This window comes from Bombus pyrosoma, linkage group LG15, assembly GCF_014825855.1.
Source record: "Bombus pyrosoma isolate SC7728 linkage group LG15, ASM1482585v1, whole genome shotgun sequence".
Classification (NCBI taxonomy): Eukaryota; Metazoa; Arthropoda; class Insecta; order Hymenoptera; family Apidae; genus Bombus; species Bombus pyrosoma.
Window position 1 is genome coordinate 5,945,866 of NC_057784.1, and position 26,482 is coordinate 5,972,347.

Below are 26,482 nucleotides of genomic sequence, written 5' to 3' on the forward strand. Positions count from 1 at the left end.
TACAGATTCTTTTCCCATGGGATTGCCTGCCTTAAATTTTCTTATTCATTCATATAATTATTCAGTAATTCATAGAGTCAGTTACTTGAACGAATCGTTATATTTTACAGATCTTATTTGTGCTGTTTTCTATAAATAAATTCAATATTAGTATTTTGATAATTTATTAAATTAATAGAGTATACAGTGGTAGTAATTGAAATAAAATTCGGGAATGCAAAATAAACAAAGATTAGCCCGTTAAATACAAATTAGATGCACTAATATCTCTTTTAGTTTGGATTTTCAGGTTTAACCCTTTACGTGTTTATTGCCAGAACATCACACACGTGCCCAGGTGCTGCTTGAGTGAGAGAAAGGCAATGAGTATGATGACTATTGATTTTATAATAATTTCTAAACGACTGACGATGTGTTAGCGTATCGTGCACGATGTACTTTCCTCATATGCGTGTGTGTGTGGTTAGGCTGCGTCGTTTTCGTACTTATTCCATTTGCTATAAATTTAAAGTATAAAAAATAAATACACACAAATATCACTTCAATTACAATCTGTAAAAACAGGGATTCGTTAGGATTGCAAATCCAAATATCGCGTTACTAATTAGAGTTGCGAAAAAGTACTCACTTCGGTTTGGATTAGTGTTGCAATAGAAAGACGCGTTCGCTTTAGTGCTACGATTTGTAAGATATCGCGATTGTACTTAGTGTTTTCTACCGTGAATAATTATCAGAATTTATTAAAGAGTAGAATTTGAATTTGTCGCGTTTTGTTTTATTTTAAGTTGAATAGAAAATGCATTAATTTTGAATTAATTTCGTAGCATTGCGACTTGTGATCATGAAATAGTTTTTTTATTTTGTCATCTATGAATATTAATTTTGCGCTAAATTTCTCCTAAGAATTAGCGTTGCGATATATTTCGCCGGGATTGTTTTAGTCATTTTGCCGATTAGCGTTGCGTTGAGAAATCATCGCGTTCTTTTATGTAGTGCTGCATCTATGAAATGCCCAAATTTCTTCCACTAGAATTGTGGAAATCTGTTCCTATTCTTGGATCATCTAGTGCAGCTAAGACAGTTTCAAAGAGGTGGCCAAGCATTAGCTGCACTACGACATTTCGATATTAGCGTTGCGAAATAGAAAAATATTCCACTCGGGATTTGTTCGGGCCTTTATCGAGTGGATCGCCCTCCTGGCTATTGGATCTATTTCTTTTTTAGCATTCCTCTGGGCGTTTGTTAATGGAAATACTGTTGAACAATATATCTGTTCGATACTGATGAATATTTTTAATTTGGGGTTGTATTACTTAAATGACATATAATTACTAATTGTGCCATATTATATGATACAATTACGAATTATATAGCAAATGACATGAGTTAATTGGCTGCTACCGCGATTATGTTTTTATAAGAATGAGATGGCAATTATAAATTGTAGAGGGTATAGAAAACATTTTAATTTTCTTCGGTATTTCAAAATGTTGAGCACAAAGACTCATTTAGTGTCACATGTATTTTGTTCTTAATCAATAATCATTGACTAAATGATTGCAGCATTAGCAGTGATGGCAATTACGATGAAAAAGTGATTGGACGTCGATAATATAAATATTATCTAACATGCACAAGTAACACTAGATGTCGCGAACTACACGAAACTATTTGAATGTATCTAGCTGAAAATAAGCGCGAAAACGTATAACCTTGTAGTTCTGTCATTTGGTGTAGTGTAACAATATTTATTAGTGAGTAGTTAAAGAATCAAAATCATGACAAGTTTACTAGACCTCTGTGAGCAATATTTCGGAGCTCGCGATTTTTACGAAGTTTTAAAAATTTCAAGAAAAGCTACCGATAAACAAGGTACATAGACATAACCTATTTATTCAAACTATGATTCTAAACTAAATATTTTTAAGTGTAAGGTTCTTCTTAAACGAAAGTTAGAATTGCATTTAAATATCAGATAACAATTATTCTTAACTTTTTTCTAGTGAAAAAAGCATATCATCAATTATCTCTCCTTGTACATCCTGATCGTGTTGAGGAGGATATCAAGGCAGAAGCAACAGAAAAGTTTAAAGTTCTTGGACGAATTTATTCTATTCTCAGTGACAATGAGAAGCGTAAGATTTATGATCAGTCTGGACAATATGACGAAGAAAGCGAAGAAGTTATGATGAGAAATTGGGCAGACTATTGGAAGTCACTGTTCAAAAAAATCTCAGTTGAAGACATTAATAATTATGAAAAGAATTACAAAGGATCTGAAATAGAAATAAAAGATCTGAAGCGGGCTTACATGGACAGTGAGTAAATCTTCTATAATTTTTTTACAAGGAAATTACATTAGTAAATTTAGTTTATTAAAACAATAAAATTACTTTGTATAGGTAAAGGAGATATGGATTATATCCTAGAAACTGTCCCATTTACTAGTTGTGATGATGAACCAAGGTTACATAGTATTATCCAAGGTCTCATAGAGAAGGGTGAAGTTCCAGAATACAAAGCTTTTACAGAAGAAAATGACAAAAAGAAGCAACGTAGAAAACGCAAGGTAAGTATCAAACAAGCAGAATTTAAAATGTTATCTATGAATTTTGTTCGTATAATTAAACTACAAATAGTTATGAGGATTTATACTTTTATGAACACAAGCAGAGGAATGAAACATCAGCAGAAATTTAATTTCACATATTAGATATTATAATAAATACTCATTTAGATATCTCACATATTCTTGCGTATCGTGCATATTCTGTGTATTTTGGTATCTTTAAAAATCTGCAGTTAAAATCTTATGAAACAAACATTTTTAATACTTTAAATATTTCTATATGATTACATTTAAAACCTATGTTATATGTTAATAAATTAAACTATAATCTAAAAATTATACTTACATATAATCACTTAACGTAAGTAAGTACTCCGTTTTTTACATACTTCCATTGTGCATACCTAACAAGTGTCATTTTCTCGATGTCAAATTTGTCGAAAGTAAACGGTGTGCATTCAAATGGCAACGTGCTCGTAAATTTAAGCGCGGCACCTTACCCCTTCAATTCCGCTATAGATCACTTTAGAGATCCGATGAACAAGTGAGCAGTACGTTATTTTCAAGCTTTTCTATTTTTATCAATACATAGTACTGGTTCACGATTGGAAGCAGTAGTAGGAGGTGGACTAGTAGTACGATTGGGAGGGGGGAATACTAGTAAATAAGTAAAGAGGGAACGCAAGAGAGGATTCAGTCTACAGAACAATTAGATCGGTTCTAGCTGATCGCTAGACGTCACAGAATTTTCGGCTAAAATCCCTACCACGATGACTGCGATTCTTTAAGTTATTCAAACATATGAGAGCAAAATAATGATATTCATATAAAACTTTAATTAAAACGTATGATATTTTAAACAGTGTAATTGTACATTTATTCAAAATTAACAAAAATGATTGGCATCGTCGGACTATTCCTATGCGCTTTATTGTGTGCTAGTGTCAGTGATGTACAAGGGGCGTGCGAGCAGTTAAAGAACGATGACATGATAGAATATTCCTGTACGGGTGGACAATTATCCGATTTGGACAATCTTCCTGCATCGACTGGAAAAATTCGAATTTCTCACATGCCAATTCAACGAATAACTGCGGATACCTTTTCAAGGTTTGGTTTGGATCTCTGGGTCCTAGGATGTTCTTACTGTGGTATAATGGACATTGAACCAGGAGCCTTTGAACATCTAAGTAACCTTCAACAATTAAGCTTCGACAACAACCATTTAACCACTATAAAGGCATCTTGGTTCAGAAAATTAAATTACTTGACGTACTTGGACCTGAATTACAATAACATAGAGTCTATTGAGGATGGCTTGTTCAGAAATCTACCCGGTCTTGTTGACCTAAGATTATCTGGTAATCGTTTAGAATGCCTAAATCTTGTAGACATGTCACATTTAAAGGGATTAAAAAGAATCTTTCTGAGTGAAAATTCTGAATTCAAGTGTCCAAAAGCTGTCAGTGCTTTTCTGGAGAAGCATGGAGTAAGTTTCGATAGTGATCCAGAGTGGAGCAGAATTCCAAATGATTTAATTTATCCGGAAATGCCATACGATTACGATGAAGAGAGCAGCATAGAAGAACAGAGTACAGAGGAACAGTCCACGCCACTACCTGCTCATCGCGAAAGATTGCATCCAACTATAACACCATCTTCAATTGCAACAACACAATATACCCCACCACCGTTCCGTACAACCGAAGAAGTAGTTTATCGTCCACATAATTCTCCAGATTGGAGAACAACTCCAAGAACAGACGCAGACCCCTACGAAAACAGACCAAAAGCAACAGTTTCACCATACGATATTAACATGATATATCACCAATCAATCCCAGAGGAATATTGGAGAACAACTACAATCTTGTACGGAAGCGGAGGAGAAGCTACAAATCCATCATATGACGAAGATACAAGAGCACCGTATATTCCACCAAGAACCGTTGCACCAATCGAACGGGTAACATATCCACAACGTGAAACGACGGACTACAGCAGCCAAGACATAACGACCTTGAGTTCTTGGCCAAGAACCTCGGAATCTGTCGGTGCTGGTGGCGAATACGAGGTCTATCCACCCCACAGAAACCAAGACAAACATTACACAGAACAGCCGGATTATTCAAACCCACCTAACTCAGTCCTTTTGGCATCGAGCCAAATACCACCTCATGTGGAGCTTAACACAGAACGTTCTATGGATCCCTACTCTGATTGGTCTGCAAAGAATAGTATGCCATCAAACGAGAAGTATCCACCTACATTTGTACCCAATATCGAAAACAAGGCATCAGAAATTTCGGTTCCTTCTTTATACACGACTCAATCCATTCAGTCTATCCCACATATACCAACTGTAATGGTTCAACCTGCTCACCCTGAAAATGTCTATCAACCGCCATATTACGACCCCGCGGTCACTGTTCATTCACCGCCATCGGTGAATAATTGGCCACAGCAGGAGGAAGGGACATCGGCAATCGTGCAAATTGAAACGACTACCGATAAGCCATTGCCTAATTGTTCAACCAGGAGTTTATCATCGTCGAGCCAGAGCTCCATCACGATGATCATCGTTTCCGTTCTTCTTGCGATTCGCGTCCTTGTGGAGGGATTTTAGCTAAAAGTCTCGTTAAATTATTTAATATTTATCTGTATATTCTGATGGAATCTCCGACAATGAATCAAGTTTTCGTTGACGAATCGAATGTTTGCGTGAACCTGTGCGGGTGTATTTGCTCTCGCAAGCACCGAATTAGAGTTGAACGGAAGGACGTTTATCTAATCGCAGACTATAAATCGGGTGACTTTATAAGTGCTGTTGGTTTCGTTCGTTTACGGTTTTGGATCAATCTTCAAGACTTTGTTAATCGCGATTCGCTGTCAGAGGAACCAAACGAATTGATTGATTCTTCAGAAGCACCGCGGAGCCTGCAAAACCCAGAGCGTATGTATAGTATACTGCAATCTTATCGTTTGTGGTTTCATTGACTTAATTTTGGTCTGTTGTAGACGAACTACGTGATCTTATTATTATTCTGTACAGGTGAAGAAACTGTGTGGTTTGGTACATTAATGTTTTTAATGATGCAATGCACAGGAATGTGTATAATTTACCAAATCATACAGCATCATTGTTGTGAAATTACAACGATGTCACGTTCGTCGTGTTGTCGGACCTTAAGCGGTTTATTTGCTAGTTCTGCACGCTTTAGAACGTATCGAGAAGATGTGCATCGTTTGTTTGCCAAGGAGGAATGCCAAATATGATATCCACGGGGCGCGATGCTGAATATCAATTGAAACAGTAACAAGCGATGAGGGCCAATGCAATGTATCCGGTGTGCTAATGAAATAATTACTAATGTCGTTCAATCTAATGCTGAGCGTTATGTAACGACCTTGACTGGTGTACTTTATCGAGATGTGCTGCGTTTCGTGTTTTGTCAAAGAGCTTAACCCTTTCATATCTGTGACGAGATATCTCAGCAATATACGGCGATGCTTACATGCGATGCTATGAATCGTACGTTATATCTTCTTCAACTCATTAATGGCCGAAGTATTTTGTACAACTTAAATTAATTACTTCAGGATTAAATTGTCGTCTTTCGCAGATCTCAAAAATTTGTTCTTTTTTGATATTAGGAGAAAAGTTGTGAATCAGAAGTCACTCTAGGTCGAAGGATAAGAGTTAAGTGCAGTGTAGAAACTATATATTGATTTGTACAGGTAAAAAAGTATTAGGATAGTAAATATTTTGCAGATGTTTAGTTTATAAATCAGAGATTAGAACGAAAAAATTTTCATGATTAAAAAAGAAGAGTTTACCATAACGCGATAAATATTTTGTGATTTAAATGATTTCCAAATCTTCGAAATAATTGAAGGGAAATGAACGGATGAAATATCGACCCTTAACGGGACAAGGTACGACGTAACTTATCCATAGATTGGGGTAAAAATCAATTCGCGAAACATCTCGTGCGCAGATGCGAAGGGGTTAACGGTGCTGAAGATAGAGGTGCATATTGTACTGTCAAAAAAAAAAAAAAAAAAAATGAATATTCATATTCGTATTGGATATTAAGGAGATATTCCATCGTAGGTTTTTTAAAGAATCAGTCCGTTTTTATACTCGTTCTTCTGGGGTGCTATAATTTTTCTCGCATCATTGAGATCTGTTGAGTTTCCACAACAAATGGAATTATATATTCCATTAGAAAAATTATGTGTAACTTTTTCAAAATTCAGTGTATTTTATTTTATATTGTTATATTATTACGTTTCTGTAAATTACGTAATATAAATTAATGTGTAATGTTAATTCTTACAATTAATTGCAAAAGAATTAATTTATTAAAACTATATACATCTGGAAAAAGCTATTTGTATTCAACATTAAATTCGCGTTCTCTTCATTGCAACAGGTGTATTTCACTCGTGTTATCTGATCGATGCTCTCTTGACAGCTCTAAACAGTAAACAGGCATCGAGAGCGCTTGTCGGAAGTCCCGATTGCGACATTCAAATCTTGAAGCGTATCGGTTGAAGGGTCCATCATGGACTCGGTATCTATCGATCTGAACAACAAGTGTATGCACGTGCATTTATAATGAGCGTAATAGCAATGACGTCGTGAAAACTGAGGAAACTGATAGGAAATGCGAGTTAGAGCACAGTACAAAACACGGTTTAATTTCTACGTTTTGTTTTTTTTTTTTTCATAGACGTATCAACAATTAGTAGAATTTATTTTGGTTTATTTTTTATTATCTTTTTCTTTTTTTTCAAGAATTTTAAAGAATTTCTTTTTTGATCATTTTCAAGATTATAGTTAGTGAGGTCTTTCTATGAAATTTTGCAATCTTATATCGATATTTTATATATATTTAGGAGTTTTATAATATCGTTATCGTATATTGTAGACTGGTATAAGGTTTTAGAAGATTATCGTATATTGTTATCGTATATTGTAGACTGGTTTTAGAAGGAGTGATATAACTTTGGTTTTCTCTGGTTTTTTGATCTTATTTTTGTAATCTTCTGATCGATCTGTAAACTCATGACAGATTCTTAGAATCTTTTTCTGATGGATTTCTTTCAGTTTACAGGTAGATTGACATTCCATTAAGTTGTCAAATTGAACAGAAGTTCGAAATTTGATGAATTATTTCATCGATCAAATTAAACCTTTCTCCTTTCTTTTAAAATAATAAAGGAATCGAATGTCTGTATGAGTAATATTAAGAATATCACAAAGATACACGAAAGCTAATAGTTTATATCGTTTATTTAAAAATTGGAATTTGTTGATTAGATTTTGAATCCAATGGACCAGGCATTTATTGGTAGAGTACCCACTATTCGAGCAAATCTCCCATTTTCTGAAACATCATTCGTCTCTCATTTATTGCAGACAATCTTGTTCAAAACGTGAGATAGACGTTGCCAGCATCATTTTTCATTTTTAACTTAAGTGTAGTTTCGAAAAACTTGTACAATTTCATTTTGTCCATCGTGCAATTTAAGAAAGACAAAAACCCGTAGAAAAGATAAATTCCAACCTTCGCTCCTATGTAAGAAAATATATTTATTTTGCCAAGATTAAAATATCTTCTAAACTAGTGATTTTTCGACATAAATATTTTAATGCTATTTTGTAAGAAATAATGAACTGCATCGATTATGCATGAAAAATTACATACATGATGTACAAATTTAAAAAAAGCGTATGTTATCTTCTATTACGTATACGCGTCCATCTGTGGAACAACTAATTATAGTAGATTGTGTTCCCCTCGAAATCATTCGCTTTCTTCTTTGTCTGAACTATTTCTTTATGCAGCAGATAATTTATCAATAATTTGCATTTATAGATTAAAATTGGACACCCTGTATGTACATTACCATCTACAAGCCATCGGGCACTTGCCTACTTTGAGCAAAACGACTGTTAGAATGTCTACAAATACGATACTTTCGACGTTACGTAATTTCAACATTTGACGTAAAAACTAACTTTAGCTAACTTTATCTCGTAATAAAAATTACATGGTAGTATAAACTCGTGCATATTTTAATTCGACTGACTGATATATGGATAGACGATAAAATCAGTTCAGAAGATCGTATCTACGTACTAACAATTATTTTGTCCAAAATAAACAAGTGTCCAGTGACCTATGGACGGGAGTGTAAATGGTTGCTCCAATGAAATTTGTCTGGACTAAACGAAACGCTTCGTTTGCGCGATAGCTAAATCGATCGATAATACATTGTAGCGAGTTATTTGCGAATGAAAGGTGTGCCAAAATATCCACGTTTGACGTGCACACGCGTGCATCCGAGCGAGTGCAGAGGGTCGCGCTTCCGCAACCTTGAATTACCTCGTCTCCCAGTGTCTAGAGCGAACGATACATCTGGCCGCGAGCCTGGCGCTCCGGAAATCACTCGAATCACGAAATAATTGAAAATAGTCATCGGGTTCGAGGCAGCGCGCACCGTTGCATAACGAATTTCCTTCGAGGCCAGTCATCGTTCTGGAATTTTGTGAGAATTAACCCTGCTAACGTTCTCGATGATCTAGAGCCATCGATGTTACGACTGCTGCTACTCGTTTAACAACGCGTTAATATTATCCAGTGATAATGACAGACCTTCGTTTCAATTTTCCTCGATGATGTTTACACGATGTGACGCATCTTTGGCCTTTCTTCGACATGGTTAATTATTACTTTAATAACACGAGTATGTTTGAAAAAAAAAAAGAAAAGGAAAGGAAATAGCTATGGTAATTACATGGATGTTATCATGAAGCGATGGTTTATGAACCGATCTCTGGTTTTCTTCCAGATGATATCTCATATTTGATTTCCTTTTTTCTAACATTTGTAATTTTTTTCAGCTGAAAGTTCGTTTTCTTACCTTGTTCCATTGTTTGATATTATATACTGTATGTATATTAATATACACTGTTGGCGGTAAGTATCAGGGTACCTATTAATATTTGAGACAAATTGAATGTTTTACATTGCTTTTATTTTTTAGGTATTTTATAATATAAGACACCGAATAAATTAAAATCGGTTTTTCAATAAATATAGTAAGTAGGCACCGTAATCCTTATGGTCAACAGTGTATCTTCATTGTTCTATTTTTATTCATAATTCAAATGCAAACGCGCTTCACAAGGAAGTGAGGACAAACGAGGCATTATGATCAGCTAGCTTCGCATCTGGTGGTTGAGGTTTAGCATTGGCATGTATCGAGCTGCATTTCAATTCCTACCAGCAATAATAATAGTTCCTTCGCCGCTTGATGTTTGAATCATGCAGCTCGCTCGAATACTTAAACAAATATATCACAGTCCTTTTAGACACCATCTTAAAATTGTAACGGAGATACAGAAGAAGAAGTAGTTTATCGCGAAGGAGCCTCATTTATTCCCACGTTACATTTGTCGAGTAAATAAATAATAATTTTTCAAATAAGAGAGAGAGAGAAGATAAAAGCGAATAATTTACGAACATGGAATGTTGATAATGTGAGATTGATCGACAAAACGTGTAAAATATGAAAAATGTGACTTTGAAAATATTTGAAACTAAAAATCTAATCAGCAAAGACAAATTGACCATCCATCGCACTTTCTTAAGTCATTATTACATAACAAACGTATTTGTTTAGTTGCACGAATCTTTGCATGAAAATAACAATGATGTCAACGGGTCGGAAATAAATCTTCCTATCTTGATCTAAAAATTGTTTCGAAGTGTTCGTATCATCACACGTACAATTAGATCAGACAAGGGGAACGAATCTAGGTAAAAGCAACAAGATTTTGCCGATTAGATCACTGCCTAACTGTGGTAATACAACAAGCGAAACCAGAAAGGCTACGATTACAAACTATTACATGATTTAGAATATCTTAGTTAATTTGGTAGTTCTTGTATTGATTTATGATTCTCCAAATTGTCCTTTACAATGGATCTATTGAATACTCGTCTATAGGTAGAATATTTCCTGCATTGAAGAATGAGGTGCTCTATTATGTTTGCAGCAATTGGTACTTATGATTGTTCGATACGTAGAAATCTAAAATTTACTTATTTGCTCACCTTTTCTTCGAGAATGCCTCCTCTTATATAGGATTAGCCATTTTTGCTTAGATGCAGAAAACCCGTTATGAAAAGGGTAACGGTGGCGCGAGTTTATTGGACGAATCAATACATTTTTTTTAGACAAATTTATTAATCGCTTTGTAGATAATCAAAATATTGGGATTGCTTAACAAGCCCGTAATTAAATTCTAGACTCACAACTTTATATTTATATTGAATATTTGTATTTAAAATTTTGATATTTATTTTTCAGGTTCCGATATTTCCATTTACAGCTTTAATATCCAAAACTTCGTATAAATTTAAAAATATCCGAAGGATGGGAATTTTCCGCAATTTCGTGATAATTATATATCCACTAGAAAGTAAAAGATCGTAGAAAGAAATATCTGTGCGAATAACTCACACGCTTAATACAACCCTCTGATAAATTTACTATATATACGAGTCTATTTTGTGTACTCCACGCTATTCATGAATAAACTATAGATAAGCGATATATGAAGAGGAAGTAAAAGGAATAGCTTGCGTCAGGTCGATCTGTCAATTTGTCACTGCCTTCGTAGTTGGAGCAAGCCAATTCTCAAACAATGGATTTCTGTTCTCTCATCGAATTTCAAGTCGAATGTCATTTCGATAAGCGAGTGCATTTAAAATTTCGCGAAGCGTTGTGTAATCGCCTAACATTAGGCCGCTCCTCAGATGTACTTGCCAGAAATTATAAATAACGGAATTTCCTCAGCACCGAATTATGGAGTAGGTCACTGGGAATATGGAACATCATCAACAAGCATGAACCATGAACAGTCGCTTCTACTTTTAATGAGACAGGCGTGTGTTATGCTTCAAAGATTGTAGGAACCCCTCTATTTATAAGGTTCTGTTCCTTTTAACTAAACAACAAATTATATATAGGCAGTTTTGTGTACTTGGTGCGAACATGAAACTGATGACTCTACAATGCAATTTAGGTTGAATATTGTAACAAATTTGTCGAAACTCAGAGATTAATCAGTTCAGATTGTGAGTGACCTAGACAAGCTATTATATATTGGTATATTGGTTTTGTCGATAATCCATACTGTCTAGAAGAATTATCTTGAACAGTACACTATGTGTGTTATACGAAATACTTTGAAATTTCGTTAGTACCACAGTGAAACTCGACTGTCATCATTATATTGGCAAGATTTGAAGAGAATGCGAAAATGTATGTAGACGTTCAAAGATATTTATTGCAGGTGTACATTTCACAAATATTGTCAAACTATTTGGACTGTAAATTATCGTATATTAATAAGCAGCCAGTTATATTAATATTATATATTTGAGACAATTATGTTTTCATACTGTATCAATTTTTCGCCAAATTTACATTTGCAGTAACTGTCTTATGAGTTCTATATACGTTCTCAGCTTGTGTTTAAATTTTACCAATATAATGATGGTAGTTGTGTCTCATTATAGTGTTAATGAAATTTCAAAATGTTTTATGTATATATGTACATAGAAGCTTCTTATGGTAAGTGTCCAATGCTTCCATGAATCATTATATATTGATTTATTCTACTGATAGATCGTAAAGGTATTCCTTGAATATGTACATATAATACATCAATACTTTTTCAGTTAATCTTAATCTAATTAATTTATACACTTCTATATCTATTTATATAATTTATAAGTATATAATTTATACACTTCTAATCGTGAATTGCGAATGACTGATATTTGCAAGGTGTTCCAAAAAGTTAGAGTCAAATTATGGTAGCATGTAATACTCATCAGAACAGGCAAAGAAGTCTTAATGATTACAGGTCTCAATATCATCAGTAGACTGCGGATTTTTATGCATTTATAAAAAAATGTAAATATTGTAAAAATGCACATAATATACAAAAATGTACAAAATATTCAAAGTGTAATAGTTGCTATGATATTTAGGGGATAACATTAATTTCTACTTAATAGACTTCATTTCTTTAATTAGAATTATTTATAGTAATAGAAATTTGTATAAAAAGAGCCGAAGTGTAATCATTAGTTTCGAAATTATAACATCCATTTGATGAGTTAATAAGAAGCTCGATTAACTAGCAGCAACAGATACCAAGAGATCGATAAATTTGAAGCTGTGCAGCTCCAGTACACTTATTAAATAAGTTAATTACGCGCACTTGACGACACGCGTAACCCTATTTTCGATGCCTAGCCATACGCCTATCCTCGAGATTATCGGAACCGGTTGCCTTTCGACTTCGTTTCTGCTCGTCAGCGAGCACAAGTTAATTTTAACGAGGGATCATCAAAAGTGGAAGATAATAAAGAATCTGGATCCTCGATTCGATTTCTGGCGGAATACCGACCGTTTCTATTTTCTACGCGAAAATTTTTCAGCGGATCAAGTCCGTGATTTTTGCGTACACTTCGCACTCGACATGAGAAATGTTCGATGTTTCCGATGAAATTATTATTCGCTCTGTACATTGTTTGAATAATATTGCGGTCAGAGTCAAGAATTAGAATTGAAAATTGAGACGGTTATTATACTTGGCTGAGAGCAGCAGTGTTGGATAAAAATCGATAAAAATTTGCAATTTGACCATAATTGGTTAATTTAAAAATGTGGATCGAATTTGGGGAGAATGAAGTATTCATCAAAACAAGGAAAAACGTCTTAAGATACACGAGTCCAAATATCATTAGTTAGTTTTTGTCTCTTTTCTAATAAAAATATCTAATTTCTAGACTGTAATAAATACTTTTACATCTTATTACGTTATTCCATAATGAAATATTAAATTTGTGAAAAGAAATGTTTTATTCCTTAAATAACTTCAAATAACAATTATTCCACAAACGAATGAGTCGATTTTCTAACAAAATATATTAAAAATATATGTCAATAAAATATATAAATTAATTATGAAAATTATTGCATATTATCAAGGAAATTAATGGCGTTCATTTTTATTTTTTAGTGGGCGAAAGAAGCAGAGGAAGCTGAACGTCTAGAAAAGATGCTGAAGATCGAAAACGAGGAAAACGCAGCTGCAAACAATTTGGCGTTGGCGATTCAGAGCCGTAACGAGGCCAGAGCGAGTCAATCTGACAAATTCTTCGATTCTCTGATCGACAAATACGCGAACATGGCTGGAAAATCGACGAAGAAGAAGAACTCGTCAGCTATGAAAACCGTAAAAACCGCGAAAAGTACGAAGAAAACAAAGAGGAAGACGTAGGACGATAGATTTTCTTCGCACGAATCTCTCCCTCCACGTTAGAATATTCGCGCGACTTTTATAACTTAAGTATCTATGATCAAGAAGAGTCATTTTATTGTACATCTTTTTTAAAGGAGGAAGGAATAATCATATTTAAGTTTTGTAAATTTGAAACGTGTATATCATCTTTTGAAGCCATTGTACTGATTAGAAATCCATAAATCAGTGATGGAATTCTTTGTAATTATATGTAGGTATGTCCCACTCAAATATAAAATTGAAATATATATATTAATTTTAAAATTTATTACGGAAAATATAAAGCTACTGAATGTGATTGATAATAAAAAGAAAATAAAATATGACTAAAGCTATATATCGATGTACAGTCGGCCGCTATATATAATCAGACAATTTGTTATACATAAATAATGCATGTTAATTAACGATTTATTAAGTTAATTTTAAGACAGGTCCACCTATTTCAGCGGTCGATATTTACAAGAGAATTCTTACCACACTATGATGATGTGTATTCTACATTATCGACCAGACCTGTAATACGATTTGCGGATTTCTTCCATATTACGCCTCACGGGGTAAAACTGTTTCAGTAGTTCTCATTCCTTTTTAATTGTCAATTTAAATTTCACTATCAATACAATCGTCGATTTTAGATAATATAAGTATATCAAAACGAAAACAAAAATAAGAATTTTACAAGTACTAACAGGAATTAGGAGCTACTAATGTAACAATATATCAAAAATTCACATCATTCATCTTGAAATAAAGATAAAAACATTTTTATCGATTATGTTAACATCACCATTGAAATAATCGATCTGTCACACCACTGATCGTTGGTCATTAGTTGTTAGACTAGATCGACCATAGTGTCAAAGACAAATAAGAGAAAGGAGAAGAGGAGAAAAAGAAGCAGGCGTTGGCCTACCTGTTTTCTCGCTCTCGTTAGGCTTAAATTTGATAAGCCGTGATAGCGATGGCAGCGAGGATCGTGTGTTAGTGCTTTCTGATCGGTGTTAGTGGACATGGTATATATCCGGCATCATAAGTGGCCACCTCATATGGTCAATCTCGTATTACGTCTGGGCTAACTCGGACAACACACTACACATCGGGTGACACACTTTAAGGTAAACGGTACATCACATTTTTCCTTAGTATAATTCAGAACACTCCTTATAGAGGAAATTTGTAAATCTATTAATTATGGAATCGTGGATTATCGTTTTGCTAATGACTATTAATGGCGTGTATTCATTATATCGATAAGAAGTTATTAAAAAATAAAAATAAAACACGCATTTTTGACGAAATAAGTTACTTACGAAAAGGATTTTTAAGATCTGCGACTGTTTAATAAAAATGTCATAAAAGTACCGATTTCCAAAGTTTTGAATTTTGTCACTAAAGTAATATAAATTTCTTAATATTGAAAATTATTTAAAAAGTCTAAAGGAAGCTTTATTATATTCAATTTTAGATTACCCTAATGGAATATTTTGAACCATATATTTTTTACAGTCAGCCAGAAGTCGCGAGGATTTTAAATTGTAAATTTCGAAAGGTGTCACCCGTTGTGCACGTAATCGACGCACACCTTCGTGCAATCAGCAACGGGCGACCATCTTATTACGGGTGTGTGGTACAAACATGGGTAGCAAAGTGTAAACCACCATTATTATTAGCGAAACGTGTAATAAGAGACATTCTGCGCCAGTTCGAGAAAGAATACCGAAACACAATGGGGATATTGCAGACGCTGCTTTGAACAATATTTTTCGAGGTTAGGCATAAACATCAATTAGATCGAAATTGTTGCTTTTAAAAGAATAATTCACCATGGATGGCCGATTGTTTCCATCAATATCGATTCGATCTCAATGGCGCCAAACAACGATGAAATTACAAAGCAAAAGGAGAAGATTGGTATCACGCAAAACATCCTGCCGAAGTGGTAAGCCAACGGAGCGTAAAATGAAACATTGTTCGTGGTACCAATTTGCTGGGAATTAATTAAATACAAATTTAACACTTTGAAGGGAAAAGAGAACCCGAAGCCAAAAAACAGGTTAAGTGGTTACATTGTTCTTTGTTAAATGGAATCGTGATGGTCGTATCGATGACGCATCATTCTTGTTACATTTTAACATACACTAATAATACTTTTATTATTTTAGATCTTCTCATCTTTCTTTATACGAGTTATTAATATTTTCTTACTATTTAGTTTATTGTTGGATTTATTGTAGGTATAATTTATTATTTAATATATTAATTATTCTTTACTGTTTCCCTCACCATATTTATTTTTTTCATGATTATTAATAAACATTCGCTTTGAAAAATAGGTAAGAAATACATATAAAATTGTTGTTTACATTTTTTAAGCTTTGGCGAACTTATCTTAACGTACTTTACTAATAGATATATTTTTATGCTTAAGCAATAGAGATGCTTTTATAAATATACTTTTATAATTATATATATCTAAGTTATAATATCTAATTAATATGATCAGTAAGTATTTAACTCTCATATTGATTTTATCACATAAACTTATATGCTTATATACTTGTGTGTGTATGTTTCATTGAGAGATGAAAGGAGAATGAAAGGTTTTAAGAATTGAAGCTCTTGGTCAGTGAATTCACATGGTATAAACCTGCTACAGGGAATCCTAATGTTGCACCTAGTGCAATAAATACACGGCAACAAAGCAAGCACGAACGTTTATAGATGAATGATAGTAACAAGATAATGTCACAATGGACCAAAAGGTCTTTGTCGCGTAAAGTTATATAATCAGCGAGCTATAAAGAATTCACGGTCGTAAACCATTGTGCGTATCTTACTCAACGTTTAACTCTCCCGCGATTCGCGCGTAGTTTCTTGTTTATGGATCAATAAATTTGGCGAAGTGGAGAGGAATGGAAGGGATAAATGAAATCTAACATCGACCATGACATTTACTGGAGTCATACTTTCGGAATTATCGGTTCAATTACAACGCTTTCCCTCCTATTGTTTCTTTTTATCAATTTTCTTAATTATTATTATTTATTTTTACTATTTATTTAATATCGCAAATTTTCATTTTTAATGGAGAAACACAGAATTCAAACGGTATACGTATTTAGAATAATTCCTCCGTGTTAGCGAATAAACGAAATAAACCAAATTTTCAAACTAAACCGAGTGTTGCAACGATAGTTTGTTTTAGCAATTCCCATGCCTGGTGAGGGATCAGCGGCGGAAAAAAAGAAACAGAGGAGGAGAACGACTACAATGCTTAGACCACGATCAACGCGCCAATATTTTAAACACGGCCCCTTAACTTCGCAGGTTCTTCTTTTCCCATATGCACTCCTAATCACGAGTCGCATCGGCAGATATAGCGTGTACCACGATGCACCCCGTTAAATCTCGAGAGGGAATCAAGGGAGAGACCGAGGGAGAGTCGAAAAGGGAGAAAGGAAGGAAAGACGAGGAGGAGGAGAGAAGTAAAAGAGATAGAATGGGAAGAGCCGGGGTTGTAAGCGACACGATAGAAGGAGAGAGAGGACATGGTGGCTCGAGGAGGAACGTTGGGGCAACGTAAGAGGAGGAGGTGGTGGCGGTCGTATCGGAGGAGGTGAAGGAGGAGGAGACGGTGGAGGAGCAGAACAGAAGGAGAAGGGGAGAGCGACATTCCAGAAGGCGGCGGCGGCGGTGGTTCTCGTGGGAAACCAAAGAGAGAGAGAGGAGAGAGATCTCGTCTCGAGGAGAGGTTGCGAGCCTTAAGGCACCGTTCTCATCTCCCGACAAGCGCGACAAGACCGCCACAGAGAGACTCCTGCCTCCGATGCCGCCGACAATCGTCGAATTTATGATTTCATAGAGACACCTGGTTTGGCCTGGTAACGTATATACGAAATCTTCTGATCCGCTTAACGAAGAACTAAGAACCTAAATGCACTCTAAAGAATCTAAATGCACATACAAGTACTTTTACACGGATATATATGTACAGGTTTCGGAGGAGTGTTGCGTCGAAGACTGACAAGGTATCCGAAGGTAATAGAATTTCAGGCATTCGTCCTGGGAATTTATCGTTCCATTAACTCAAATGCCCTGTAAAGGAAATTGGATATAGCATTATTCAGTGTTCCAAGCCGCGCGAACATTTATGGGTACATATGATATATTAGTGGCAACAAGCGATAGCTGCACCCTCGCATGCGCTCACTTCTTCTGTTTATTAAGCAAGGACCGACTACTGCGTTATTCCTCTCCGATAAAGCGGCGTCAATGCACCGGGTTGCTCGAGCGTAACGTGATTCTTCGCTGCAAAACGAAGAAGAAAAAAGTGATTACGATAAGGAGTCTGGGCCTCGATCGCGTTGCTTGCAAGAACGAATTCGATCGATGGATCGAGATTATGTCAAACGTGTTGAAACACGTGTTTATGTATAAAATAATTTATTTGAAACAAGTTACAGATTCGTTTGTGTCAGGTTTCTTTGTAAGGTAAAATGCTATTTAAATGTGTTGATTGGAGTACATTTTGGTTTATACGTTGTACAAGATTGAACGAGGAAGCTCTAACAAGATGTTACAGAGACTTTGTGAATCGGCCCTTAGGGTGAATCTTCACGAAGCACGGGACAAGTGATTTCAAGCCAAACGAACACACGAGGAGAGGATGATGTTTAAGCCCACGAGGTTTTGGATCATCGCGAATGATCGAAGCTCGTCTGTCCCCCGGCATAATTTTCCCACAGGGTTCTTTTCAGGAATGAATCGACAAAAAATTTAATTTTTACTGAATACATAAGCCTTTTTGTATGCCATTTATAGCTTTTTTAAGCGAATCTCCACTCCTAGTTTCCAGCAAATCTACACGCTTTATTCTACAGAAAGGAAGAATGTGAAACAAGCCGAAAGAAAACAAAACAATTGATAAATTTTACATTACTTAACAATGATGAATGAATAGATATAGATATAAACGAAACTAATAACGATAAGGAACAAATTGTATTTAAAGAAAACGTCTTTAACACATTTCATTGAAACAATTAAGATAAGATACATGAAACACATCCATAGAACTCGATCACACGGCAGCAACTGTTTGATTCTTAATATATTAATTACTTGTTTAATGTGTGGCTGTATCGTGATAGGTAGCTGGGACATTTCAAATAACTGTCTCTTTATCTCATGCATAGTTACTCGCCATGCAATGACAGCAGAATTGACAACTTGTCGTCGTGACGGTTGGATGTTATATAGTGGCAATAAAGCAACTCATTATTATTATTACGATCGTAAGTCAAACTAGGCGTCTGAACTGCGTGCTTTATAGCACGATAATCGGTCAGCGTGCGCATCGGTATCGGCAACGACATGCACGTGCTTGATTATGCGAAAGGATAACGTCCAGTTAAACGACGTTCAGAAATTCAACACCGATTCATTGGCGGGAATATCCATTTCTCTGACCGTTGACGTCGAACTACCGTATCCTGAGTCTTCATCCTTGCTCTTGTCGAGTGCCGATCGCTCTGCTCATACTTCCGTGAAACCTTCGTCAGAAAATATTATTATTGATTATAACTAGTATTATTAGCTATTATTGCTATCAATAGTAGTAGTATAGTAAGAAAATTACTTGTATTATGCATGAAGAATTAATTGGGATCGTATCATTGAAGTTAAGATGACTATTATACATTGACTCTTATATTGATAAGAAAATATTGACATTTTCAATATCATGCTATATTCACTCATTTTTATAGGATTGAAAGTAAATAGCTGCTAATTCTTATATGATTTTAAATAAACTTACATATATGTTGTAATCACATATCCTATAAATCAGTGTGCAAGCACAAAAGGCAAAATAAAACATGCCAAACTTTAATTTATAAAGTTAGATTTATTCCAAAAATTTCATTACTCCAAATGATACAGGTATTAACAATTAAAAGCTACTAAAGCCTCCAAAGAAATGCATATCCTTGAAAATCTAAAATACTACTAACATTCCACGTCGTTAACCAGTTTCCAGAAAGTTCCTGCATCCCTTCATCGAACATTCGCAGCATTCTTCTCGTCAAGTTCAGGACACGAAGTTTCATCAACGATGTCACCGGAACACTTCGGACGAGACAAAGGTGTGTCCAGGTTGTGCAATGAACATTTTTGACAAGGGTCACGGTGATACGTGCGCGTGCAGACGAACACCCTGTATAAGGCAGGGCGCAGAGGCACGCCGGGCAGTGCGATGAGATGAAGAAGGAGGGAAGAAGGTGGAGAGTTAATTGAATCCGAGCAGCGTATAAGTGGAATGGCCTATTCCTCCTCTGGTTCGCTCCTCTTATTCTTCTTTCTTCCCGCGTGCCTCTTCTCCTCCCATACCCTTCTTCTTCTACCGTGTCTCCCTTGCCTTGCCTCGCGTCGTCCTTCGTAGCTCCTTGTACCCCCTTCGAACGGGGTACCGAGGTAGATCGGTAGGTGGAAGGACGCCGGAGGACGGAGGGAGGAAGCATTCCTTTGTCTCTGCGCGCACGGACCTAGATCATATAGTATATAATGTGTATAATGTGCATAAGGATGTGCAACTATGTAAAGTCCAACTTGACTGCATTGCACGTGTCTCTGGGTACCTGGTTGCGACCAGAATCGCGTAATTTGTCGAGTCGAAGAGAAATTTTGAATTTGGATGTTCTTTGAAGTACGAAGAATAAAAGAAGGATATTTGTAACAACACCTGCTTTTGTATTGTAGATTATTTCTAATCTATTCTATACTTTTGTATTGTATTATTTCTAGACATATAAATCTGATATACAAATCTTTGTCCATTTTTTTGAAAACATCCTGTATATTCTAAACTAATTCTCCTTCCTATTTCCAGATACCTGAAGTTCCCTTCGTGCTGTCAAAGAAGCGTACTCCAGTGAGTAAGACATAAGCCACGTTCACCAAATTTGTATTCGTCATTTTTAAAGCGTTCAATATACTCCAAAGTAATTTTCTTTCCCACTTCTAGTTACCAGAAGTTTCCTTGATCCTGTCAGAAACGCGTGTTTCAGCGAGCAAGACGTAAGTCACGTTCACATCGTCGAGGAGTCTGGTACCCGCGAACACCATACCGCGACACAATACCTCACGGTTACACGCACACGTACGCGTGCTCTTAAAACAGTTGTGCCGCCTATATTCCCTGCGGGAAGAATCCAGAGGGAGTCGGTAAGGCTGGCGTGCGACGGGCTTCGTCGCGAATTGGACTTTCAACCATATGTTTCTACGTGTCCTTAAAGATCGTTGGACGTTCTCCACGTAGGATTGGATGCGGGACTCCACACGCCAGCTCCTCTATCGGCAAAAATTCACCCGGCTCTCGGATGTGGACGTCTCTGCAAATGATTTTTGTCGATGACAGTGCTGCTGGGTTCTCACCGTGGGTGCTCATCGGTGAGCATCCCTCGCACACGCACTCCGCGTATTTGCGTACCCCGAAATAGCCGTACCCTCCTCCCTGCTTCGTCAGACGGCCCAGGGGACGAGGATGAGGACGCTGAAGAGGTGGACCAAGCAGCGAGGCCGGGGCGAGGGGGTAGGAACCGAGCGTGTATACCGCAAAACCAGTTCGCTGGTGAGTAAACAAAAAACGAGAAGAAGCCAACGCCGCGGCACGGCCTCGTTGTCCGTCGCGAGGGGAAGAGAATCACTGCTTTATTGCTAATTCGAAGACATTCGCCCGGCAGAAATGAAATTTTATAGTCCGCCTTGCGGACCGGGAGGGGCATTCGCGTCACCGAACATACGTGGGAGCTGCTATACATCGGGCGCCCGGCCCCACGGCTACGCTCCTGCCAGGACAAATGCCTCCGCTACGTGGATCACTCCGACGTGAGTCTCTTCGAATCTCGAAATAGGATCCGTTATCGTTACCTACGCGCCCTTGCCATCGACATATAGGTAAACGGTTTGGACATCTATTATAACACTCGGTTTTCAGAAGCTCGAAACTCTTGAGCAAATAAGATCACCGATAAAACAGAAGCGAAGAGGACAATTGTGAGATAGGAGATGGTAAGGCTGATATTTAACAAGAGAGATAGTAAAATCGTCGGATTGATGGGTTTTAGATTTTCCGTTTTTGAGATTTGTGGAGACTTTTGATGGATTGGAAACATGATCATATGTCATCATAGTTTGATTATAATTACCTATATATATTATAATATATACAGATAGATATTGTTTGTTGCCTTATGTTGTTGGTATTCTGTTTCATCTGTTTTATTTTTTCGCTAGACTTGTTACTGCTATGCTAAGAAACAGTTATCAACAGTAGTAATATGTAATTTTTGAACGTTTAATTATCAAAAAGTACCATTTCGATGCCTGAATCTAGAACATGCCTTTAAATTTCAATAACGTAAAGAAGTACCGAGTCACAAAGTTCGAAGATCTTCGAATTACGAGGGGAATGTTACTGAGAAATCTGACGATTATTTTCTCCGAAATCGTTCTCGGTTTCCAGCACGATCTCGAGCGAGAAGACCCAGCGGGTGGCTCGCGTCACGAGAATGCAGCTCGTAGCGGCGAAGCTCATTACGTTGACGTGTGCGTAAGAACTTCGTACACGCGATGTAATCGCGCTGATGAAACTGACGCGCGGAATGATGCGCTACACGGCTCGTCATATTGGTGAGAAACGTTTGTCTCCTTATTGTTAATAAAAGAAAACTAGACAAACATAAGATAAAATACGAATACGGTTTCTTTTTATAAACAATCTTAAAGTAATTGGTCCTAAACAATTTGAAACATTCTTAGAAACAGGAGAAAAAGGAGGGAAGAAAAAAATGGCAGCGGTGTATGGAGAGTATCTATCTCGAAGCGCGGAACAGTGCTGGTTTAAATCGCGCAGGAAGATCGGCCAGAGATTATGTCGCGTACGGCAGCCACTCAAGTGTCGCAGTTGCACGTCGTTAATGCGAGGCAGGTGCTAACGCGGAGAGAAAGAGACGACAGGGAGAAGGTGGCGGTGAAGGAGAAGAAGAGAAGATGCGCCCGGATCCCGTCCTCCCCCTAATTGACAAATTGGAATCTTATTAGAAGCTCGTGATGCCGGAGGTACCCGAGGCAGGAGGAGCCTCGAGGCCTCTCTCGTTGGCAGGGAGGAGAAAGACCGAGTAGCGTAAAGGAGATAGAGAAAGTGAGACAGGTAGCGACAGAATAGCCGTGAAAGACGAGGAAAGAACGAGGGGCATAATGCGTGGATGGCACGACACTAACAGGTTGTACGGCCCACGGTGGAACGGAGAGAAGAAGTACCTTATGCTCGGCCTGCCGGCCGGCAGGCGAATGCCACCCAGGAAGCGTTCGCGCGTGCGCGATCTGTGTGGCCTCGGCTGGACTCGACCACCGGGCCCAGCCGAGGACGCACGAGCTGGGCCGATTTAGCACGAGGACGCCCGAAGCCGACGTGTGCTGGCCCACCCGGTAGAGCGCGCGCGTGCCGCGTCCTGTGTGGTCTTACGTTCGCTTCTTCGCTCTTCCTATTCTTCCTTACTGGCTCTTCCTTCTCCGTTACGCTCTCGCCGCGTCCTTTTTCTCGCTCCTCTCTCTCCGTTTCACCTTCATCCTTCTCTCTCTCTCCCGCATTCCATTTTTTTTCTTACTCCTCGCGTCGTCCCTCTTTTTTTTTCTTCTTTTGTTTCTTCCGCGCACTCTTTTTTCTCTTTTTCTACGGATTCACCGCGTTTTTCTCGTTTTCTCGCTGCTTGCACGTCTCTCCTCTCTTTCCACCATGGAATTCTTGCTTGTTCCGCTGCGAGAACTTCTTGCTCAACTTCGCTCTCCTTCCCAGCCGACTGCTGCTCTTCGCTGCTACGAGACACGGCTACGTGCTCGTCGTCCTTTCTCTCTTGGCGGATCGCGGGGTTCGCCCCCACCTTCTCCTTCGTCTGCGACGCTGCTACACATGGTCCACGCTGTCTCTTGGCTCGGTCCGGGCCGCGAAGATGAGGTGGCCCCGAAGACGAACACTAAAGGAGGGTGGAGGTGCTGACAGTGGCGTAAGTAACGAAGGATCGTGTAGATCGCGCGATATTGCCGCCGACAGGACCGCGAAATGGAATTCTAATTAGGTGGCCTCCTCGTTACCAACCACGAAACGGGACAGTCAGCCTGGGAATCTAAATGGCCGGGCCAATTTGTACACGATCATGGAGTTATTGTATACTTTTCCATTGTGTTGCGTCAATAGAAGTTGACTCTCAAAGGATTTATCGAATCTGTTTTCTATTAGTAGAAAAGGGGAACCCATTCGGTAGCCCTTTTGTTGTTTTTCACGTTTCACTTCTTCCGTGGAATATTTTTCAGGTCTAAGGCGGTGATCTACGTAAAAGAGCTACGCTTGAAAGGGGCCATGCGTCTCCATTATTGCTATTCGTCGCGAGAAACGGTTCCTCGTGTCACGTTCACAAGGGCCATGTAGAATTTTATCTACGTCAGTGGGCAAAGAAAGGAGATGAGGTGGTAAGCCCACTCGACTCGTTCCACCTCTCCTTTCCCGCTTCTCGGTTTCCTTCGCACGGCTCGACTCGACCACGTGCTAACTTACGAGCTACGATCTCTGTACCCTTCCACCTTTCTTTCCTCTTTTATCCTTCTTGCTAGTTGTCTCTTTCCTGTCTCTGTAACCTGCCTCTGTCTTTTTACTTTTCCGTGAGGGAGCACGGCTCCCTCTGCCAGTTTTTTATCTCTGTTTGTCTTTTTATGTCTCCTATGTCTCTCCTTAGGTTCCGATCCAAGCTCTGCGCCCTCTTGCTTTTTCACTTCCCTCGGAACTTCTCGGATTATTAATCCAGCGACGAGAGAGGATCCGTGGCGTTCGCGGAGATTATGGGCTCGAGAGCATGGCCAAGGTGCTGCTACGTTAACAAGCATCAATAGGCCGAAAGAGGAACGAGAAGGCGCAGGGATTGTAAAATGTGATTCCGAGGATGAAAGATCGCGCTTTGCTCTATCTCTTTATCTACGCGATATCCCTTCGAAAAAGTAGCGAAACGGGAGTATACGTGCAAAATTGATCCGTAGGCAGTACACCGAGTCGATTTGATTTTAGAAATGGCTTTTGGATTCTTCGTTAGCCATGTATGTATTATTTTCTTACTGGTTAGCATTTAGTTTTTCTTTGGTTCTGAATGAATTCTCTATTCGTAGATTATTGCGAACAGATGTAATGTATTTACGAGGAAATAATCGTGCGAAAGATACGAGGAAATAATAAATTAATTTTTTTTCAAATTGAATATTGTATAATACTTGAACCAAATGGAAAGTCTTCACAAGTGCAAGCAAGGAATATCCAGTTATTTTTTTAATACTCAAATTCTTTGTGTTTACTACATTTGGTTTCATTCATAATTTATCTATCATTTATAGTCATATTCCAATTATCATATTCATCTATAACATGAACCAAGAATGCACAAATAGTAATTTAATATTACTACTCATCATTCTAACGTACTATTACTATTTCATACTTTGATTTAACTTTCCACAATCAGGCTGCAATTTTTCCATCTCGTCCCATTCCATCAGTATACATCATCTGAGATTTCCTTGTCATTAACACAATTCCACGCATACACATTCCCTTTCGTTCACCTTTCACATTCCACACATCACCTTCTTACCATCACGATATCCATAAAAACCTACAAATTCGAAACAAATCTATTTCAAAAACACAATGATGCAGCATCAATATTTAGATTGTATCAATCGGAACAGAAAGAAAGGTATAGATTTTTATATTAAAAAGTGCAAAAGTCTATCGTTACGAAGATTAGTAGACTATGAACTTATAACACGTTTGTAAAAGTGATTTAATTTTGGTTAATGTTTCAGCTGTTTTTTGTTAATTTATTCTAATCATTGGAAAGTGAAGGTGCCTTCTTGCTGCAGCATCCTTTCAATTTCTTAACAAGCTAAGAATGAACAATATATTCGATCGAGCCGTGATCTATCATCGAAACGCGCGAACAGATGCGTTCCCCGTGGCGATTCGCACGGTACGAGCTCTTGTTCGTCTGGATCGCGAGGGCAGCGTGCGCGCGTGACGCGGATAAACTGTCAGGATGGGGCGCGATGATTGGCCCCGGCCCGTAAAGCGTATTTTCGCGTGTAAAATGTAAATGGCGCTGTTCTGTGTTCCTGGATCCGCTCGGCCAGTTTCCCGTCTGTACGTGTGCGTGTGCACACGAGGAAGAAGCGTGGAACTCGTGGAAAGGAGAAATGTAGTCGAGCTTGTCAAAGGAAGAACGGAGAGGTGGTTGAAGAAAGAAAGAGACGAAGAAGGTTCAAAGAGCCGACAGTGGTTAAAGAGCCTTCTTCCTCTCTCCATCTCGACACGCACAAGTACAAGGCGCAACCTTTCGAGCTACCCAGAAGAGTATCATCCTTCTACCTTTCTCCCTCCTTCCATCTCCTCGCCCCTCTACGCCGCTTTCCATCCT

At 37.6% G+C, this 26,482-nt stretch overlaps 2 protein-coding genes and 2 long non-coding RNA genes across 7 annotated transcripts; 2 read left to right on the top strand and 2 right to left on the bottom strand.

The window, feature by feature from the left end:
• The first annotated feature begins 1,614 nt into the window (after positions 1–1,614).
• On the top strand, positions 1,615–14,212 carry LOC122576091 (dnaJ homolog subfamily C member 9-like). Of its 4 annotated transcripts, XM_043745951.1 has the most exons (4): positions 1,615–1,872; positions 2,004–2,318; positions 2,403–2,569; positions 13,683–14,212. In XM_043745951.1, the coding sequence occupies exons 1-4, from the start codon at positions 1,779–1,781 to the stop codon at positions 13,941–13,943; spliced, it is 837 nt and encodes a 278-aa protein (XP_043601886.1). In that variant the 5' UTR covers positions 1,615–1,778; the 3' UTR covers positions 13,944–14,212. The 4 variants fall into 4 exon arrangements, with proteins under 4 accessions (XP_043601886.1, XP_043601885.1, XP_043601883.1 ...); XM_043745950.1 differs by lacking the exons at positions 1,615–1,872; positions 2,004–2,318; positions 2,403–2,569 and adding exons at positions 3,256–5,522; positions 5,622–5,916 and having other exon boundaries at positions 13,683–13,820; XM_043745948.1 differs by lacking the exons at positions 1,615–1,872; positions 2,004–2,318; positions 2,403–2,569 and adding an exon at positions 3,256–5,522 and having other exon boundaries at positions 13,683–13,821.
• On the bottom strand, positions 7,283–8,418 carry LOC122576112. Its single transcript, XR_006319651.1, has 2 exons — positions 8,284–8,418; positions 7,283–8,150 (listed from the first exon to the last, which is right to left on the bottom strand). It is a non-coding gene; the product is annotated as an uncharacterized LOC122576112 (long non-coding RNA).
• Positions 14,213–16,283: 2,071 nt separating the features above from the next.
• LOC122576103 lies at positions 16,284–20,945 on the bottom strand. Its single transcript, XM_043745983.1, has 3 exons — positions 20,861–20,945; positions 19,982–20,512; positions 16,284–19,519 (listed from the first exon to the last, which is right to left on the bottom strand). Exons 1-3 carry the CDS (start codon positions 20,909–20,911, stop codon positions 19,397–19,399), a joined length of 705 nt encoding a protein of 234 aa, XP_043601918.1. The 5' UTR covers positions 20,912–20,945; the 3' UTR covers positions 16,284–19,396.
• On the top strand, positions 20,939–25,222 carry LOC122576111. The gene is made up of 5 exons (XR_006319650.1): positions 20,939–21,191; positions 21,263–21,597; positions 21,710–22,658; positions 22,788–24,494; positions 24,758–25,222. It is a non-coding gene; the product is annotated as an uncharacterized LOC122576111 (long non-coding RNA).
• The last annotated feature ends 1,260 nt before the right edge of the window (positions 25,223–26,482 follow it).

Bases quoted from the DNA above. Each gene is read 5' to 3' on its own strand.
- LOC122576103 (XM_043745983.1), bottom strand. From the start codon at position 20,911: ATGTCTTACTCACTGGAGTACGCTTCTTTGACAGCACGAAGGGAACTT. The intron at 20,513-20,860 runs GTATCTGGAAAT...TATATGATCTAG, and splicing joins CAGCACGAAGGGAACTTCAG to GTCCGTGCGCGCAGAGACAA. The intron at 19,520-19,981 runs GTTAGTAGTATT...TTTCTGACGAAG, and splicing joins ACTGGTTAACGACGTGGAAT to GTTTCACGGAAGTATGAGCA.
- LOC122576091 (XM_043745948.1), top strand. From the start codon at position 3,465: ATGATTGGCATCGTCGGACTATTCCTATGCGCTTTATTGTGTGCTAGT.